This window comes from Leiobunum rupestre, chromosome 2, assembly GCF_980474605.1.
Source record: "Leiobunum rupestre chromosome 2, qqLeiRupe1.1.hap1, whole genome shotgun sequence".
NCBI classification, from domain to species: domain Eukaryota; kingdom Metazoa; phylum Arthropoda; class Arachnida; order Opiliones; family Sclerosomatidae; genus Leiobunum; species Leiobunum rupestre.
This window is the reverse complement of record NC_143385.1, coordinates 7,254,370-7,274,793: the sequence shown is the minus strand read 5'-3', so window position 1 is coordinate 7,274,793 and position 20,424 is coordinate 7,254,370. Positions and strand designations below refer to the sequence as shown.

Below are 20,424 nucleotides of genomic sequence, written 5' to 3'. Positions count from 1 at the left end.
AGTCTGCACTAATTTTGGGTCAGAAATTTTCCTTTTTTGCTCCCCAAAATCCAGAAATTGCCCGATTTCAAAATTACGTTTTGGCGCGTGGCAGTGCCTTTACATTGTGAGTTATAGCAGGCTTATTTACCAGCTTTTATACCCCAACATGGCGGCGTATTTTCATGAGCAAAATTAATTTTAGGATTTACCAATTTTGCGTTTTTTTTTGTCCTCCGTAGCACGAGCAAATCGAAGCTGTAGTTTTATCCCTAAAGTAGAAGGAACTGAATTGGAGGGATTCGGTTTCTTGTACAAGTTTTCGAACCCGAGATTTTCAATCATAATATAAAGCCAGGAAACTATACATATACATGTAGGTATACACTTGGAATGTCTTAGGAAGATTTTTCGGCCGTGATGAAGCTCGTAGAAACGGGCGTGTCTTAAAGCGGGAAAACTCACGAGAAAACCTCTCGCTTCTCGGTACCCTAATTCGACGAATACTCGTCATTAAGCCTAGTCATGGTTATTATATTATTATCTTGCCTGATTAGCTCTTTTATAACCATACAAATACCTGAAATTAGCTATCACTTCCCTTCTTTCGTGAAGAGCATTATAATTACTTCAAAATATTAAGTACGATAACAAATTGAGGTTTACAAATCCATTGTTTTATAAGCCTATTTTGCGCGGGAAGATCACCTATTTGTTACAATTACGACGCAATCTTTTCGCGTCAAACCTCGAGCCAATGAATTTAAAATGTCGTGTTACGTCTTATATTGACGTAGTTAAGCCCCACCTTTTTCTCGACGCGCTTTCGTATCACCGTCCCGATGGAACCTTAGACATTCTAAGTGTATACTTCTATAGTTTCCTGATAAGGCTTATTATTGAAATAAAAATATTTTCATGCGCGCGCGTTTTGTGACGCGGGTGACACTACGTTCTTACGAAGAATAAAATAAAAACAATTTTACTAGGCTTGCTTCAGTTTCATATCATTTTTCTACTACGTAGCCTAGTGTATGCCTATTTCAATTACTACCGCGTAGAAGTTTTCCTGGGTGTTAAATCAACCTTCTTTTAATACCAGATGTAAAGAAATGTATTATAGACAATTAACCAATGATACGTTTTGTATTTTCTTACGTCACAGTTGCTGAAAATAATTTAAAAGTCTGGAAATCCGCCTAAAAACAAATTCCACCATTTTAACTTCTTTTGATAGTAATTCAAAGACCGCTTAACCGATTTTGATAAAATTTTCTGTACTTTCTATTAAATGTTTGCTCTTTCTAATGAATCATTAATTAGCCATAGCTTAAATTTCGTGCAACCAACACTGAAACACGAATATATTATACTGAGAGAGAATGAATATATTGAGACGATCCGCGGTCACCATGCTTGAATTATCACGTGGCACGAGGGGGGGGGGGAGGAAAAACGTTACCCGTGTATGCTTCAAGTTCCTCCAAGCTTCCATCTAGTCTACGGACTCCACGCGCTACCGAGCTGATTTACTTGATTTGTAATGGAAGGAGCATACTGACCGATCGTGACGTAGCAACGATAAAAATTCACTCAACTTACTCATTATTCCTAAAATTTTTAATATTCTTGGCTGATGGATAAGGCGAAAAGCAGGAGAACGCAAAATTTGATTATTCATTTTTATTCCCGTTACGAATAAATTTTAAAAATTCGAAAAATATTCTACTACAAAACTAACGTATAAAACAACCGCCAAAAAGCAGTAATAAAACGCGTATACATATTTATATTAATTTCCCACAACAAGGGAAAAATGGGCGACCAGTGAAGGATAAATATTTTTTCCATCGCTTACATAAAGCACCTTCCTTGAAGGGTACTGTTGCCATGATCTTTATCAATATACGCGCACGACTAAATTAAAAGCTATTTGGTATAAAAATTTAATTACGAAACTAAATCTTCAAGGTAGAATTTCTGGCGGAATTTCGGGCATCTTCCAGTGGTCTTTGATTACTCTGAAAAAAAAAATTTTATTTCAAAGGCTTTATTATTGGAATATTTGTAACGTCATAAGGTCACCATAAGTAAAGGTCTACCCTAGGGGCCCACGGTAACGCCGTTTTCCATGCGAAATGAAAACTAACGTCCGACGTTAGGGCAGTAGCGACATCTTTTTAAAAATTTCTACATCTAAAATATTATCTTACTTGGTAGAGCAGACACGCTCGGGTTGGTAAATGCCACACAAAACGCGTCTAAATCTCAAATTTGAAAAAAAAAATACCTTCAGAAACACAACTTTTATTTCTAATAGCCAGTTTTAGGTTCTGATAGATCATTTTGCAAAAATAAGAGTTAATTTTAAGTTTTAAAGCGATAAAATCGTTAATAAGCCTTGGCTACGGTGCTAAGGGCTTGCGGCGGAGATTTCTGGCGCGTGATTCCAAGCTTGTGCGCCATTCTAATGCATTATTTCGCGAAATTTATTTCAGAAATGCTTAGTTGGGGACGCAGTCACTAGGAGGTGCAGATTTTGAATACCCACCTCTTAATAACGGGTATGTGATCAAAAATTTGGCCTAGACCTTTGCTTATGCGGACCTGATGATGGGCTTAAGGTAACGTATGTAACAATATTTCAAAATCTGCTCCTCTAACTTTTGTTTCCCATCTTTGAAGTGTCTGCCACATTTTTTGTAAGGGAATTGGAAGTGACGCAATTTACGTCATATCCCTTCAACAAGGTTTCCTCAAAGATAATATCAAAAGTGGATATTAAAACAAAAAGTATACTTTGATATTCGAATCCAGCCTTTGGCCGTACACCTCTTGTAATCTGAGGCCTCCCCTTTCTCCCTATTGGAACTAACCAATCAGGCTTTAGCTTTCTCACGTCATATGTTTATTTTTTTCCCCAAATAGTACGATCCGACACTAGCGATCCCAGCGTAGTTTCTTTGCAATATCGTCCGTTTGAATAACTTAATCTAAGCCTTTGCTATTTGACGTTATGAGTTAGGACTGCCATAGTTTCAAAGGTTTGTAGTCCTACATCACGAAAATATCTAAAAACTATTAAAGTGTTACATTGAGTTTGCTGGTTTTTGCAATCCAAACTTTTCTTCCGTGGCATTAATTAAATTAATTTCGCGAATCTAAATCCTTTCTACAGGAGCCGACATTTATTACAATTTATTAATTAATTTATAAACAATTATTCTTGAAAAGTAAGACACGTGACCAATAGTTTTTTAAAAGAAAATTGTAAATAAAAAATATTTTTAATTCCCTAAAGATTAAATATATATATTAACTCCGATTCAATGCGAATTTAAATTTAAGGTTGATTTAGTTTTTCTTTAATTCTCCTAGGAAGCAAAATCTATCGGCTCTATATTTTAAATCCTTTTTTCGCATGTTCCTGTGCGATGACCGTCAATAGTAACCTTACGCAAAGGGGGATGGAAGCAATTTGGCCCTGAGAAGGGATTTCTCAGGTTACATGGAGCAAGGAAAGGGTGACGAAGTATACTTTTTTTTTAATATCCACTTTTGATAATATTGGCTAATATAGATTCGAAAACAGAGCTTTCCGATTGACGTTTTCGTAACGAAGCGATTACCCACTTCCAGCACATCGGCCTCCGTATTTTGAGGGGCACGATCTATAATTGGTTACGAAGTTAACTGATAATATTTTTGGAGTTCCGTCAGGAAGTGAGTAAAAGCTAATGACTACGCGCAAGACATAGATTTCGAACCTAGGCTACGAGCTTATATTATCTTTGGTTTCATTAAAGAGGATGTTTTTATTCCATACTAATGAATGATTACGTTAGATTTTAGTTAACGAATTGTAGAACGTTTTTCTCTAAATAGGCCACGATCACATTAGACTTTACAACTCAGTTTAAATCTGTTTTCAATGCCAGTTTTTTACTCATAAAATGGAGGAACTAGCCATTAAATTGGGTTTCAAACGAAAGTGTGACTGCTTATAAGGAGCCAGGGTGGAGGCTAACCGTATTAGTAAGTGTAGGGAGCTTTTTAGTTAGCATCCCATGAAGGGCTTGCCACCGCCCTCCTACGCAAATTAACCCGGTCAACTTATTTCTTTTTATAAAATAACCTTGGCCATCTTGTTGAAATGTTGCCTCCCCGCTTCAGCTGTGGGTCCGTTTTCTCTCCAACTAAAGAGTTTATGAACTCCTTCTTAGGCATTGGATGAACTAATCCAGGGCAACATTTCAACAAGTTGGGCAAGCGTAAAACTATTAGAGTAATCATAAGTCGCTAAATGGGCCTAAGGTAGTGCCTTGGGTATTAGCCTAACCTAGCTAATTATTTGACCGTCTAGAACCAAGTAGAAAATTATAATTTGTGGTTGTATCTTTAAGGATGATTTGAGTTTCGATTTTTGAATAAATTTAAAAGTTAATTACGATATTTCACACTTGGGTGACATAGCTTTCATAGTTACACCTAGGAGCAACAAACACAGCACCCCACACAAGTAGAACGCAACCCGTCGAAATTCGTGGATTTTATTGTGTACATTTTTCATTGCTTAGACGCTTTAGCGCCGGCTGCCGTCGGAAGGGGAAAACTGTGACATAGTCTTCCCCCCCTTTCCGTAAAACGTTCAGCGTAAAGGTTCATCCAATTAAATTTGTACACATCACTGCGTTAGCGTGTTTAAAGGCTAGCTGCGTTCTCCTGGTGTTTGTTGCTCCTAGTTTACACAAAACTGTGGTTTTTTATTTATCCTAGGTGACACAGCGCCATATTAGTCGGGGTGTATGGTGGAACCTATTTATTGGGTCGATAATTCAACACGTTAACGAGGTTTCAAAACGTCCTTTAAACTTACATTGTTAGTGTATTTGAAATTTGGACGGTGTACTAATTTCTATGAAAATTTAAGATTTTATAAATGTGTACTCACTTGAGACCGTAACACATCAAGAATATCGAGAGGATGATACTCATCAAAGGTTCCATGTACCAGACTCCGCCGTCGTACTTGTACACTAGATCACTGGCGATAATCACAAAGGCCAATAATCCACTGATTACTGAATTCAGAGCTGACAAAAAAGGTTAACTTTATTTGAAAGAAATTCTAACCATTGAACTTTAGCATACAGTTATCAAAATTCCGATAACACGGGACATTTCAACAAGGCTAACTAAATTTATTATTAACCTCTAATCTTCGACAAAGAAGAAGCAATATTTTTTAACGGACTCTAAAAGGACAAAAATTAAGGTCGTTAAATGCCTCTTGAGAACAAGAGTAACACATTTTTCAGACTAGGCCTATGAACTAATTTATCCTCAATGTAGAGAAACAAGAATCCATATCGCGGCAGATTTTCGTCTTGATGTGGCTGACGGTTTTTTTACACCACTATGTTTTTGACAACACAATATTACATTTTCCCATTAAAAATGTTATTTTCATTGGGAAAATTTCATTTTGTTGTTGTCAAAAACATTTTTGGTTGCCATGGTAAAACGGTTGCCCATTGAATAATTTCCCTTTGGGATTTTTCATGATACATGAAGGTCTACCAATCCCCCGAGTTTGAACAAAATCGGTGGGTTACACTTCGGGATGTCTCCTTGTCAGTAAAATGATAGGTAAAGTTTTATCGCCAGTTGCACCACGTGATAAAGAAAACGAAAACTGGTTTCAGATTTGAAGTGAAACTCACCATCCAACATGAGCGAATCACTTCGGACCTTCTTGGCTAGAATCCCTTTCGCGATCGCCATCGAGAAGCAAATGACCGTTCCAAACACTGACAAAACGTAGAGCGCTTCAAACTGAAACAGAATCATCTTTTCAACATAAACGTTAAATTTCATTTTTACATCATGTCCCAAAAAAGTAAAAATTTAAAAATCTTGCATGAAAAACTAATTTCCACCTTTTAATAACATAAATACTCTCCTTATTTCGAAATCAAACTATTTAATGATCGTTTAACATTTTGAGATTAAAATTGTCTTAAGCAAAACATGTAACCGCACGTGATATGAACACTGGAAGTAAGTGAAAATCAATTCCAGTGTCCAGTCAGATAAAAATGGTTGATTCTCAAACAAGTTCTAATAACATTTCGTTTTATGCCTAAAATGTGGAAAGTATGAAACAAATTTATTTCATACTCCTTCACCACAAAAACAATTTGTAGAAATTTCACAATAAGCCTAGTGGGTTTCATAAAATTTTAATCTACAATTTCATCGAATTGACAAAGTAATATTTAAGAATTTTCCCTGTCAAAGCGAAATAAACATTTGCTATGACTTACCGTTAAGGGTTCATCTCCTTGGGCTATGTCGATGGAAGCTTTACAGATGACGGCAACCGCTGATATCACGAACAACAGCCCCAATAAAATACAAGCTCTATAAACGAGAAGATAAAAGTTGCAATAGACCCATTCCAAATTGCTTAAAGATAAACATCTATTGCCCCTAGATTTTTTTAACTAGGTGTCGCCAATTTAAACCTTTAATTTTGAAGGGAACGCATACCGATTCATTACAAAAACTCATTCATCTAATTCATCTAATTTACGCCACGTTTCATGTAAAAATATAAACCATGTACTAATTTCCTAGCTTGGGTAAAGGATACCTCAAACCGTAGACGCCATCTGGCAGAGCTTCGGGTATTTAAAAATTGACGAATAGAGCGCTTTCGTTTGATACGTTTTCAGTGCCGTATTTCCGCCTAGGCCAACCTAGGCCGTGGCCTAGGGGCCCATCCTTGGAAGGGGTCCTCCAGTGACCGTAATTACTGTATTCGAAGGCATAAATCTATAATATCAATCGTAATTTATATTGGAGAAATTCCTAGCTAGAAGATTTGTTTTTTAAATTACCAAAATTTCTGCCTGGCAGTTTACGGACGCAGCCTTAAATCTCAATGTTGCATAATTATCGCATATTTAGTCGACGATTGTTAAGAGCTTCTATTTAGTAATATAACTTCTACGCTGAATCAGGGAAATTCAGACACAGCCTAGTTCCAGGGATAAGAGTAAATGCACTGCGTGAAAAGGGGGCCCATACTCCTTATCTGCCTATAGGGCCAGGATCTCTAAGTCCGGCCCTGTACGTTTTTGAAAACGTGTGACGTCACAGCTGTAGTGTTCATCGTGGCCGCCATGACAGTTACCGGTTTTTCTCATTAGGCAAAAAACATTGGCGACGTCATGAATTTCAAATTGAAAGCACTATAACGACGTTACCCAAGGGCAGGGTGACCACAGGAAACTCGGCAATTTTTTCTTAGGAGGAAAGATAGGAAGTATTTTATAGGAAGTTAAGAGTAATTTTTATGTAAATATAGGAAATTATAGGAACGGTCAGGTGAATTTATGGGAAATTATAAGAATAATGTTAATAAAGATAAAACAAATGCTTGGGTTGAATAGCAATATTACATTTAATATGAAAACATCACAGACCTCGTGACTAGATAAATGTATTAAAGTATAATACTACATTTATCATTTTAAAACACTAACACAAAAAATGATATTTGTGTTTATTTCAAGGCTGGCGCTTTTGAGCGCCTTCTATCAAACTTCAGAACTATATTGAAATCAAAGCGTGAAGTACGAAAAATATACAGGGCGTTTAAAAAGGTTATGCAAAAATTTTAAGGAGTTGTAGTGGGTGAATTGAGAAGTAAGCCTGTTTTTTCCCCATTTTCCTAAATGAGTTAAGAGAGCGCCAAAGAGCTTCAAAGTGTGGCCTACTAGCCCTTGGAAGTAGGCTGCACCAAGCGCAAAACCAAGCAGCAGGGACTTTAAATACTGTTAAAGTTCACTTTTTTACGCTGGTTATCTCGATTTGCTTCCAAAGACACTTTTTACCTATCACACGAACCCAAACCTGAATGTTCCCATTTCCCTGCTGCTTGGTTTTGTGGTTGTTGCAGCCTACTTCCAGAGGCTAGTAGGCCACACTTTCAAGCTCTCTGGCGCTCTTTTAACTCATCGTAGGAAAATGGGAAAAGAGTGGCATACTTATCATCTAACCCCCTACAACTACTTACAATTTTTGCATAACGTTTTAAAACACCCGGTATAAAAAAAACGAAAAAAAAAGGAAAATTGTCAAATTATAGGAAGACAACCGAAATGCAGAAGAAATGAAATATAGGAAGTGTGGTCGCCCTGCTGGCTAGGAGCAACAAACAGCACCCCACACAAGGAGAACGCAACCCGTCAAAAGTCGTGGATTTTCTAGAATAGAGTTTTCATTCGTTGAAAGGGGAAAATTTTTAAATTTTCTCCCCCCCCCGCCCCCCCGCCCGTAAAACGTGTGGAGTAAAGGCTCGTCCAATGAAATTTGTACACAAAACTGCGTTAGCGTGTTTAAAGGCTAGCTGCGTTCTCCTTGTATTTGTTGCTCCTAGCTGCCAGTGAATGGATCGTTTACCGTGTCAAGGGCTTATCGGCCTTATTTCCTTTGGAGCAATTTAATAGCTTACTTTCTTTCCTTGCGCACAGCATCAAAATCGTCCTTGCCGAAGAACCTCCAGAGCAGAATGGTGGATGACGTCAAGTCCAGGAAACAGTCGGCGCCGAAAGCGTACGTGGCTGCACTGTCCCGCATCGCCGCCACGACTACAAACAATTCAATTCAATTACTTACAGCTCCTTCTAACTGGGTGAAAACTCGGAACAACTCCTTCTGCGTTGAGTTTGCAAGTTCTCTCCCCACTGGTTTAAGGGGTTTTCCCCCGAGTTCTTCGGTTTCCCCTTCCATAAAAACTTGTCGAGGTTAACGGTAATAGTTAGTGTAGGGAGCTGTTGGCTCGATCTCGTGGCATGCAAGGCTTGCCACCACCCTCCTACGCATTGTAACCGGCCACCTGAATTAAGGGCTTCAAAAGTCGCTTGATGACTTAGGCCTAAGGTGGTGCCTTGGGTATTAGCCTAGCTGATTATTATTATTATTATTATCTTTTATTTTTCCCAAATAAGTCACACTAGATATTGTCTAGAAACATTAAACTACTTAAATTTCGGAAATTTTCCGTTTTAACGCGAGGCTTAAATTACGTTCAATGAGTGTATGCTATGTTCAAAGACTAATTTAATTTCATAATAACCACTTAAGTTTGGTCGGGTGTCAGAAACTTATAAAAAAAATCCGCGCGAGAACCACCATACCCAAGGTATTGGTGCTGCTTTAAGTACAAAATCATTTAGGGTCTTGTAGTGTACCATAAGTGCCAAGGGTGGAAACAACCGTGGTTTTTAGCAAGAAAAAACCGGGTGGAAAAACGTATTTCCAGGGTCTTTTCCACCTCTAGTGGCAAAATTCAATAAAAAATAAATAAAAGCAGTGATATTTTTTATTCTATTCACTTTTCTTCTGGCTTTCCTTCATCTCTCCTATTTGCAACGACCAAATTAGTCACTTAATAGATATACCAATGATTAATTTAGGCTGGAGAGGGTTTTTCCTACTTTTTTCCGGTTTTTACCAGTGTTTCCAACGTCTCGGAAAAAACCGTTTTGGCCGGATTTTTGCCAACTCTGAGTGTATAATATTGTAACATAAGTCTGTCGCTTCCTACTCTTCACATAGAAATGTTTTACTGAGAGCTATTCACAAGAGAGACTGCATTACGGGCTTCGTCGGCGTTTAATACATTGGGGGGGGGGGGGGGGATTGTGCGTACTTAAATATCCGAGGCATCTTGTTTTCTATCAACTCCTCACTCACGCGGTGGAAAAGAAAGTACTTTACCCCTCAATTCAGACATTAGGCCCAAGACATCAAGCGACGTTTAAAGCCATTAATTCAGGTGGCTGGGTAACATCGCGTAGGAGGTGCTTGGGAAGCCCTTCATGCCCCGCGAGCCAAAGCTCCTTGCACTAACTATTACCTTTAACCTCAACAAGTTTTTATGGAAGGGGAAACAGAAATATTTCTGATAGGATGACTGGAAAAATGACGCTAACAACCCACAAACGAGATATCAAGTTTACAGTTAGTCTAAAAATGGAACTTACTAAACGCCGTTATGGCCATTATCAAATTCAAAACAACGGACGTAATACTGGCCACTATGACGACTCGCTTGAGTGTTTCAGCGTTCCTCTTCAACTCATCTTGTTTCCTGCGGAGAGATTTCTGCCCCTCCGAAGATTTCAAGGGAATTGATTCTGAAATTTAGTAAAAGAAAATTGTAAATTAATTGCAAAAAGTTCAAAACCAGGTATATTTAACAAGTTATGGCAAGATTATTTTTATTATCAAAACAGCGTTAACGTAGACAAAAATGTGCAAGGTTTCAGACCGAGGTGACCTGTGTGACTTAGGTTTAAAAAAACTTTGTATCTAGTCGGGAAATAGGCCTAGGAATATAAAAAAAACTGCAATAAATTAGTTATTAACGGAGAGAAAAACTAATTACTGAAATTACATTTCGACAAATTTTAATTTTTAAAAATCAACCAAGTTAAAAAGGCTCTTTGGCGTTATCTTGATAACAGACATCACTAAAATGAGACACACAAGAAGGCTTAATCGCTCTATTGAATCCGAAATACCAAATATCTTTCAATAAATTTTTTATAAGACCAACACAATATCGGTGCGCAAGCCTGTAACTTTGACTGTACTTAAGCGACTACTTAACTAATTACAAATTTTAGCAATACTAATTTTCCAAAAGGCTGTATCCAGTTCCTTATATCTCTAACTGGGGTAGAGACTTTTAGGGATTGGTTAGCTCCTAGACAATGGTACTAATGAAGCGAAACTATTTTCAATCCAGGCACATCATTTCGATAACTCAGTATAAAGTAACATCGAAACCAAAGAATAAATAAATACCTTCAAAAGACGAAGAACGACTCTGGCTTCTTTCGAACATTTTCTAGATTATGAATGCACTACTTGACGAAATTCACTTATATAGAAGTCGAATTTAAGTAAACTAAAGTCAACTTAAATACGAAATAATTCCGTTACCCGACTTGTATACCCGCGTTTAAGACAACTTTAAAATAATAGCAGGAATTTTCTTAATTTAAATAAAAACCGATCATCGCCGAGTACGCTCCAGTTACTGAATTAAATAAATACGGTTATCCTCAAGTAAACATATTTTACAATATGACTAAATTTGGGCACTCCCCCCAAATAAAATAACCTCAAAAACCAATTCGCAAAATTTCCGTTGACCGGATTAGGATCCTATAAGGGATAGGTGAGTCATCCCTACTACGGAAAAATTCGTGGAATAGACCTATGTTTCTAAAAGTTCTACGTTCACATAATCGATCTAAATAGAGCTAAATTGGTGTTTGTCTGTTAAAAAACCCTTGCGTTTTTTTATTAAAAATTATTAGTGAAACACGCTAATCCATTTATCTTTACATAAATAGTTGTAATCACATTTTAGAAAGTTGTGGGGGTAAGGTACAGCGCACCCTGACGTCTACTGAGTAGCCAAGTGAGCTCTGGAACTTAGAAATTTCAAAACGTCTTAAATTAGTTTTTTAAGACATAAGGATATTTTTATTTGTAGTCATTATGCGAATTTAAAATAAATGGAGGATTTTTTTTGTCAATTTCAAATATAATTTAATTCAAAGTCATATTTATTTCAAACGTAGTTAGGGTTGGCAAAAACCCGACCAAAACAGGTTTTTACCGGGAGATGTGGGAAAAACGGGTAAAAACTGGAAAAAATGGAAAAAACTCTTTTCATGCTATATTAATCATTGATATATCTATTAGGTGACTAATTTGGTCATTGCAAATTGGAGAGATGAAAAAAGGCCAGAAGAAGAGTGAATAAAATAGAAGAATATACTGCTTTTATTATTTTTTTTTAATTTTGGAAAAATCTAGTTTTATCCACCCGGTTTTTTCCTAGAAAAAACCGCGGTTTTTTCCACCCTTGGCAAAATTGAGCTAACCCTGAACGTAGGGCGTAGAGCAGGTTAAACAATTACCGAAAGTTGATTTTTCTAGCCCGGGATGATTTTTTGTTACTTTAAACTCGTGAATTTGAAATTTTTATCAGTACCACCAGAAGTTTATAGTATATATTTTATGAGTGAAGTATCCATCGCAGGTTCGACGCGGATTCCGTTGCTAGGGCGAATTTCCCCAGCAACCGCGGATGGGTGCACTGCCTCACAGTTCGAAATTTACCGCGCGTATTCCTTTCCTAAGCATGTAAAATGTTAAAATTACATCGCGTAGGAATATGTACTAATTATTAAAGCATTTTCCTTCTGTATTAGTTTTATACAGAATTTCGCACCGCACTGTTTTCTTTAAAAAAGTATTTTGAGCCTGCTGTTTCAGTTATAGAATCTGTCCTCTTAAGGTGGGGTGGCGAAGTGGTTACCACTCTCCCCTCGCAGCGAGAGAAGCCGGATTCGATCGCAGAGAACTCGGAACCACTTCTTCCGCGTTGAGTTTGTAGGTTCTCTCCCTGCTGATTAGAGGGGATATCCCCAGAGGTCTTTGGGTTCCCTTTACTAACGGAATAGTAAGTGTAGGGAGCTGTTGGCTCGCGTCGCATGAAGAGGCACCCTCCTAAGCAATTTAAAGGGTCTTTCAAGTGAGCTCAACTCAATTCAAATTTTCACTGAACACTAGCGCCACCTCTCTACGCAGAAAGTGAAGCGGCGTTTTTGAGAACAACAACGAACGGCGACCGAATGACGTATTTCAAATTGACTTCAGAGCTCACTTGAAAGTCCCTTTAACCAGGCCACCGTTAATTGGACTAAATCACTATAGTTGTCTTAGGCCTGCGTGGTCCTTGGGTATTAGCTTAGCTGATTATTATTATATATTACATAGGGTGTACGGTACGGGGGTATATAAATAAAGATAACGAATGTCACCCTGTATTTGATTAATACACGGTGGAATTTCATCTTTGGCAGTGTAAAATATCAATGGAATCGAACACAAAATCGACAAAGTGCTAAATAACTTCTTCTACGTTTTAACGTCGTCTGCATCCTCGTCTTCCCTATAAGGGATTTGGAACTAAAAACAAAAAATCGTCTCCTAACCAGCGCTACTACAATCAGGTTCACACTTACATGTACCCCTAAAATCGCTTCGTTTTAGATAACTAGTTTTCAAAACCAACGTGAGAAATCGCTTCCTGTTGGTTCGGGAAGCAACTCGTCCAAGTCGGTTCGCTTAGAATCGCTTTCAAAACGACTAGGCGAGGAAGTAAAATTACTGGTATTTTCAAAAATAATGGGAATAAAATTCGAAATTATGTCCAATAATAATACTGTATGCATAGTAAACATGATTAACTAATTATTTTGGACCTACATCTTAGTATTATCAAAATTCTGGTCATAATTTGAAATGACGTTACAATAATTTAAGTTATTGTCAAATTTACAATCAATGAGATTGATACTTTTATGTCCCGCTTTTTTGGTAACAATATAGCTTAAGTATCTTGTTTGGATTTCGATGCCAGCGACATCTGTTGAAAAAAGAACTACTTCACTTCGAGCCGGCACTTGTTTTAAGCTTTAAAATTAACTGTTAACAACTAAGGGAAGCTAAGCTGACGTCAGAGGTCACCGACGTCACATGAGGTATGCATGGCGTCAAAGCATCATCTTCGTCGGCTTTTTCGTTCAACTGCGAAAGTGTGAGACATTATTGAAACTCCGTTATTTTAATAGGGTCCGTAGCTAGCGCAGCCCTCTCAAAAATAATTTGTGCCCCCTCTAAAATATCATTGCGCCCCTAGAAAAATACCAAAGTAAGTAAACAAAATCCGACCAAATAAATAAAAAATATCCTATTCACATATTACATTTAGTTAAGTCGAACTGCCCAAACTATAATATTTATTTTGGGCAGTTCGACTTAACTAAATGTAATATGTGAATAGGATATTTTTTATTTATTTTGTTTAGTACACAAAAGTAATTATTTACTTTCGTGTACTTTGCTTTACTATATTAGAATCATCATTAGTGTACAATATCGTTACATAAGTGTGACACTTCCTATTCTTCACATGCAAAAATTTTACTGAGACCTATTCGCAAGACAGACTGCATTATGGGCTTCGTCGCGGTTTGGTCCGCTTGCTCCCGCGACACAAGTAGCCCTTAACAGCACATCGCTAGGGGGAGATTTTCTTCTGATGATGACATCATTTGGTTACTAGCTTTCAGTAAAATATTCCACAAAGTAACTTATGGAATAATAATATAGACTTATGGTATCACTTTCACCATTTGAAGTTGAAAGTCTTATATGTAGCAGAAACAATAAAATGGCACGTAATCACAAAATTACAAATATTTATTTATTAATTTCCCGTAGTACTGTAGTCTATATGCTATTGTACGATGTCATCGTTTATTTTGTTTTACCCAAGTCTACTAACTGCAGCGTATTTAACTTAATTCCCTCCGTGTAGTGGCGTTCTATGGTTCACAACAATAGAAGTTAGAACGTTCTCAATTTGTTCTCAGCTTACACCATTTTAGTTTCGCTATCGACTCTCGTGAGATTGATTAATTAATTAATTAAGTATTTATAAATTTGTGGTAAAAGCACCAAGAAGTAAAGACCAAACTAATGTGATTGTAAATTAAACTTCGATTTACGTTTTATATAAATTTAATTTATATTTATTTAAATGCCATTGGAACCCGTGTGGATCTTTCAGCTCATTTTAAAGAGTTGGGAAATAAATTGATTTTTAAGGGTGTCCCCTTTGGAATTTGCTGGGCCCTCTCATCTGAAAAATCCTGGTTACGGGCCTGATTGTAATCGTTGAGTTCGTTTTCCAATGATGAGACATCATACATTTTCTTAACGTACCTTCTTTGCTTTTACACAGACTCTCGACGAAACAGACTTTCGTTGAGCCTTCAACCTTGTAGTACAATGATGAATTGTTGCTGGAGAGAACTACGTGTAGCGGCAACGGTGCCATGGTATCTAAATAAATGTCAAATAAAATCTTTATATTAAAGTTTATTAAGAGGTTGAGAAAGTGGTGTACACTTAAAGGATAATAATGAAGATAACACTAATATTATTAAAGATATAAAAAATATATACAAATACAAAATGATCAACCGATATCTATATAAATAAATAAAAGGAAGAAGCCCCAAACATCACCCCCTTGGTGGAAACTTTACCGTTTCTGCATACTTCCCTTTTAGGAGCCCAGATTTACGAGGTTCGGGAAAGACATGATAGGAAAGAGAGACCTATTAGAGAGTCTTTTTCGATCCAAAAGTACTGAGATCATCCCCAGAAACTTGGACGAATAATTACTGGACCCGAAACCAAATGGCGCGCTTGGTGCCTTTACGCAGGGCCGTGCAGAGGTATCCTGAGGCCCGGGGCAAACTTACTCGCGATTTGCACCCCCCCCCCCTTGAGCCCTAAAAACTTCTCCCAAGTTATCTTGATTTGCACCCCCCCTTGAGCTTCTTCGATGGGCCCTACAGCTACGGGCCCCACTCGTGGGCCCTTTTCACCCGGGCCCCGGGGATTTTGCCCCCCTGCCCCCCCCCCCCCTCTGCACGGCCCTGACTTTACGGCAGCGCCGCTTGTAGCGCCGTAGTGTCAAGTATAGGAAATATTTATATCCAAATACTAAACACGTGCCCAATGTAAGCGTACGACGTTAGGCCTAGCGTTCTTAGCTCGTCACCGTCGTCAAAACTTACACATTTATTTCCATTTTGACTAGGCATTTTTAAATTTATTATCTATTTAAACCTTCACACAAACTATATATGCAAAAACATTAAAGCGAAATTCCTATTTAAGTTAATTAAATCATTACCCTTTCATTTTTATTCCAATCCAATTATTACTAAATAATCTAAAGCCTATTAAAATTCCAAAAGCATCACTTCTATTAAAAACAGCGGAGCAGACGACGGAATGCGGGTCATCTGAAATTTTTAAGCACGTGTTTTGTATTAGGATAGAAATATTTCGCGATTCTCTCGGTAGGAGCGCTCACAGGCGATGCAAATTGTGGAACCGGGGATTTTGCTTTTTTTTAGTCCAAGGTTAAACTTTACCGTCACCCCAGACCGAAACCGGAAGTAACTAGGTTTCCGACACTTAACATTTCCACCCTCCACAAAAAGGAGGCTAACGAGTAGTGGCGTACTCCTGTAATCCCAAGCGTCTGAAAGGCAGAGTTTGTGGATGGAGGTGTGAGGACGACTACTAATCCCCCAACGGGTGGTTGTCATACTTCCGCCACGGGTGTCCCGTCCCTATCCCCAAGTATTCCCTCTTACTTCTCACACCTGATTTATCAGATGGACGAGCGGACTGAATTGTCCCACTCGTCACAATCGCTCATAACGAGTTTAAGAAATAAATAAATATCGCTACAAGATCTTTCAGATAAAGAACGTGTCTGTGTTGTGAAAAACTTTTTATCAAGCTCAACTCGCCTAAAGCACCTTAATCCCGGTTCCATCCCTTCTTTGCGGAGTCAAAGTCGTCTAAGGTCACTTCTAGCATCGTAGTATCCAGAAAGAGTCCCAAAAACGCCAGAAATCAAACCGTAATGTAGAAAACCTTTCCTAAACCCTATATCGCCTGGATCAAAACTAGCCGTTGCCAAAACAAACTAAATTCATATTGAGTTTATCCCCCATTGATTGTTAAAGGTCGCCCTAATGTTAAGAGCCCCAAAAAGAAGAGAAACCTCAACGTTATATTTTATATTTTCGCTTATCATTGATAATCTTGATATCAAAATAAGTGTTGCCAGTTTTTTATACATTCTAATGTTTTATATTTTTGTGTCAATGAAGAGTGGTTACATATCAAATTTCCACTGAGAATTCTATTCTGTCAATCAACCCACTTCCTTTCTCCCATATTAACGTGGCATGAAGGGCTTGCCTACACCCTCCTACGCATTGTAACCCGGCCACATGAATTAATGGCTTTAAAAGTCGCTTGATGATTTGAGCCTAAGGTTGTGCCAAGGGTATTAGCCTAGCTGATTATTATTATTATCTCGCCAAGAGGAGCGGTAATCATATTTTGCTCAGAAGATTTTAAAAATCTAAAATTTATCATGTTGATTTTTGGTTTTATAGACCGATTTCGAAATTTTCGAACTGATTTTCACCAAGATTTCGCGATTTTCAAGTTGCTTTTCATATTTCTAAAACAATTCTTATCGAGTGTACGGGATTTTTAAGAATACCGAACCCCTCGGTTCAAATTTAAGTTTTTGAAGCGCTTTTGATTAGAGTGTATTTGGCAGTTAATGTTTTATCCAATGCGAAACTTAAAAAAAGCCCATAACATACAAAAAAAATCCAAATCTCATATAGGTAGTAACGTATTTAGGTGACTGAGAACCTAGTCTACTATACCTTTAAGGGTCGCTCTTGAGCATGAAATATCTTGTCAATTTAAGGCTTATGATTATATTGCCCTGTTTAAATGGTACGCAGGCAACGAAATAATGTACTCACCTTCTCGGCGAACTTGTTATTTGTAGATCGGTTTGTCATTATTTTAGAGACTGATTTTAACGTTAATTATATGTTTTTGCCTTATTTCATTTACCTTTAAAACCTTTTGAAACCAACTAACTAAAGACTACCAGGGCAGGGTTAAATGGAACCAAATATTTACCAACTTAGAAATTTGTTTTTTACTTGTCTATAATGGTTATACACTAGCTAGTATAACTAGATCTTAAGAGTGGGGTGGCGGATTGGTTAGCACTTTCCCCTCGCAGCCATAGGAGCCCAATTACTGCTTGTAGCATTGGGTTAAAACTCCGAGCAACTCTTTCTGGGTTGAGTTGCGAGATATCTCCCTACTGGCCAAAGAGATTTCCCTAAAGTTTCATAAGAACTAGTTTAGCTTTGTGTAGGGAGTTTTGGCTTGCGTGGCATGAATGGCAAGCCTTTCCACCACCCTCCTACGCATTGTAACACGGATATACCTGGTAAAAAGGCATTTAAAGTCGCTAGATGACTTGAGCGAAAGGTGGTGCCTTGAGTATTAGCCTAGCTCAAAAGTAAATTTACTTTTGGCCTAGCTTATATAAAACAACCTGTGATAAAAGAGGAACTGATAGAAAGAGAATTGTGATGGAATAGACAAACTGTTAAGCCTGGGACTATCCTTTTCCGATACTTAACGAGTTACTCGAACCAATAGGTCCATCGGTGGCTCGCATTACCATTCCTTTTTACGAATTAGATTTCCGAAATAACTGACACGATCTCATATGTAATTACATGCTAAAGACAATAAATCAACACTTTACCTGTAAATAGGTTGTGGCAAAACGTGGAGATGCGGCGTGTCCTTAATGCGCTCCCGCTGGGCGTCCATACAATCCAAGGAAAGAGAAAAGGAATAAGTATTTTAAGGCCGATTCGTGGCCGTCCTCGGAGTGAAAGTGAAAGGTTCTTTCCGAGAAAAACTGGTCAAGGGCGTCATAGCTTCTCCTGAAATACGCCATGGGAAACACCCTGAAGCGGCACTCTTACCCAATGAGAAAAGGCCTGACGTCTCCCAGCACGAGGAGGTTGAAGGTCGCCGGAGTTCTTGAACTTTAAATTCGCCACGTAAGCTCAATCTTTACTTCCGCGCGTGGAAACGTTTGACACTAAGTAACGACAGTTGTTTTCCCCCTATCGAATCATCAACGTGCAAAACAATTCAGATTAGCTGGAAGGGAGAATGACAAACAGAAAAAAATATCTCCTTTATCGAGTATTTGTGAAAACGAAAAGTGGGGTACTTGGAATTGTTGTTCATTGATAACGATCCTCAATCTGGTTTAGTCAAATACTTTTTATTGTCTTTATTAGAGCTATCGCCGCGTCAAAATGTTTCCACGATGTCTCACTTTGTTTAGATTTCTTAGATGTGCCAGTTTCTTAAGGCGATAGCTAATTGTTGATTACGATTTAAAATACCGAAGTTTTCTGTGGCGCCGTAATGATATGTTCCGATTCTAGACTAGATAAGGGTCCCTCTAGTGACAACTTGATGAACTATTATGTTCTTTATTTGAAATCTTACGTGGGTCGAACTGCTGGAGATAATTCATAGTCACGTGTATAGAAGATTTGTTGAGTAAATACTCTAGAATACCTCAGGCCGGGACTTCCAAGACATTAGACGGAGTTTGGTCCACAAGATTGTTGGCAATGTTCGGGTCGAATTTCTCCTTCCGTCACGTGCCTCAGCCCTACGTTCCCGCTCTCAAAACACGTGATTCTGTAGCCCCAGCCCTAAAACTTATCATTTAATATTCATATTTTGATTGGATTTAAAATAAAGGACGGCCATCTTACAGCCTTCTGCTCCTGTAAGCTTATCATGTTCTACGAGATCCTTGCTGGTGAATCTAATAATAATAAACAGCTAGGCTAATACCGAAGGCACCACCTTAGGCCCAAGTCATCGAGCGACTTTTAATGCCTTTAAAACGGTTGCCGGGATACAATGCGTAGGAGGGTGGTGGCAAGTCCTTCAAGCCACATTTCCAGGGGAGATGCGTGTGGGCGATGTGTGAAGCAAAACGTTACCCAGAGGCTCGGTCATACAGCGTAGCCAGAAATTCGTCAAGGGGGGGGGTCGAACTGTGTAAATGTTAAGAGGGGGGTCGAGAAGGGGGGATTTAGTACAGTCAAAGAAAGACCCAAGGGCAGGGTCTGGACCCGGAAACCCCCCCCCCCTTATCTACGCCACTATTGCCAGATCTATAAGATTAGTAGGGGCGTCACTAAGTCGACCCTACCAAAACACGAGGCATTCTATTAGGGTTTCTGCTTAATTCGGGGGGAAAGATTTTTACACTAGTGTTCTGTAGTGTTCTGTAATGTTCCCTCCATCCTTCTCTATTTCAAGGATTGACTATAAGACTGATTAGGCTTAAGGAGCAACGCAGAGAGGCTCTAGTTGTTGCCGGTGGGATAAAATTGCTTGGAGTGATATAAGCCACGAAGCCTCCCCCCTTTGGTTGGGTTGGGGGTAAGACACAAATTTAACGAAATTTTTTTGGGTCAGTCAGTCGCCATATGTTAATTGGAAGTGGGAAAACTCGAAATTGAACCCAGGGTGAGTGAATAGGGATAGCTGCCTGTAACTGAATTCGCTTCCCCGGTAATTTTTAATAATAATAATAATCAGCTAGGCTAGCGACTTATAATGCCAGCCTGTGCCTTGCTATTTAGGAACCCATATAAGCTAGGACTGCGGCCCAGGGCAGACGGCCCTACACACAGGGCCGGATTAACACTATTGTGGGCCCTGTGCAAAGCAGAATTTGGGGCCCCTAAAAAAATTCAAACCTTGCTTTGGTGCTGTATGACTTTAGTCTGAGGTAAATTTTACGAATGAACTTAAAAAATATTTAAA

General features: G+C 38.3%; 1 protein-coding gene across 2 annotated transcripts; it reads right to left on the bottom strand.

Moving 5' to 3' along the window:
• Nucleotides 1-1,828: 1,828 nt before the first annotated feature.
• LOC149955628 (transmembrane protein 163b-like) lies at nucleotides 1,829-11,264 on the bottom strand. Of its 2 annotated transcripts, XM_090164572.1 has the most exons (8): nucleotides 10,999-11,264; nucleotides 10,861-10,936; nucleotides 10,035-10,187; nucleotides 8,501-8,636; nucleotides 6,306-6,402; nucleotides 5,703-5,814; nucleotides 4,931-5,072; nucleotides 1,829-2,000 (listed from the first exon to the last, which is right to left on the bottom strand). In XM_090164572.1, the coding sequence occupies exons 2-8, from the start codon at nucleotides 10,898-10,900 to the stop codon at nucleotides 1,946-1,948; spliced, it is 735 nt and encodes a 244-aa protein (XP_090020698.1). In that variant the 5' UTR covers nucleotides 10,901-10,936; nucleotides 10,999-11,264; the 3' UTR covers nucleotides 1,829-1,945. The 2 variants fall into 2 exon arrangements, with proteins under 2 accessions (XP_090020698.1, XP_090020697.1); XM_090164571.1 differs by having other exon boundaries at nucleotides 10,861-11,264.
• Nucleotides 11,265-20,424: the final 9,160 nt, after the last annotated feature.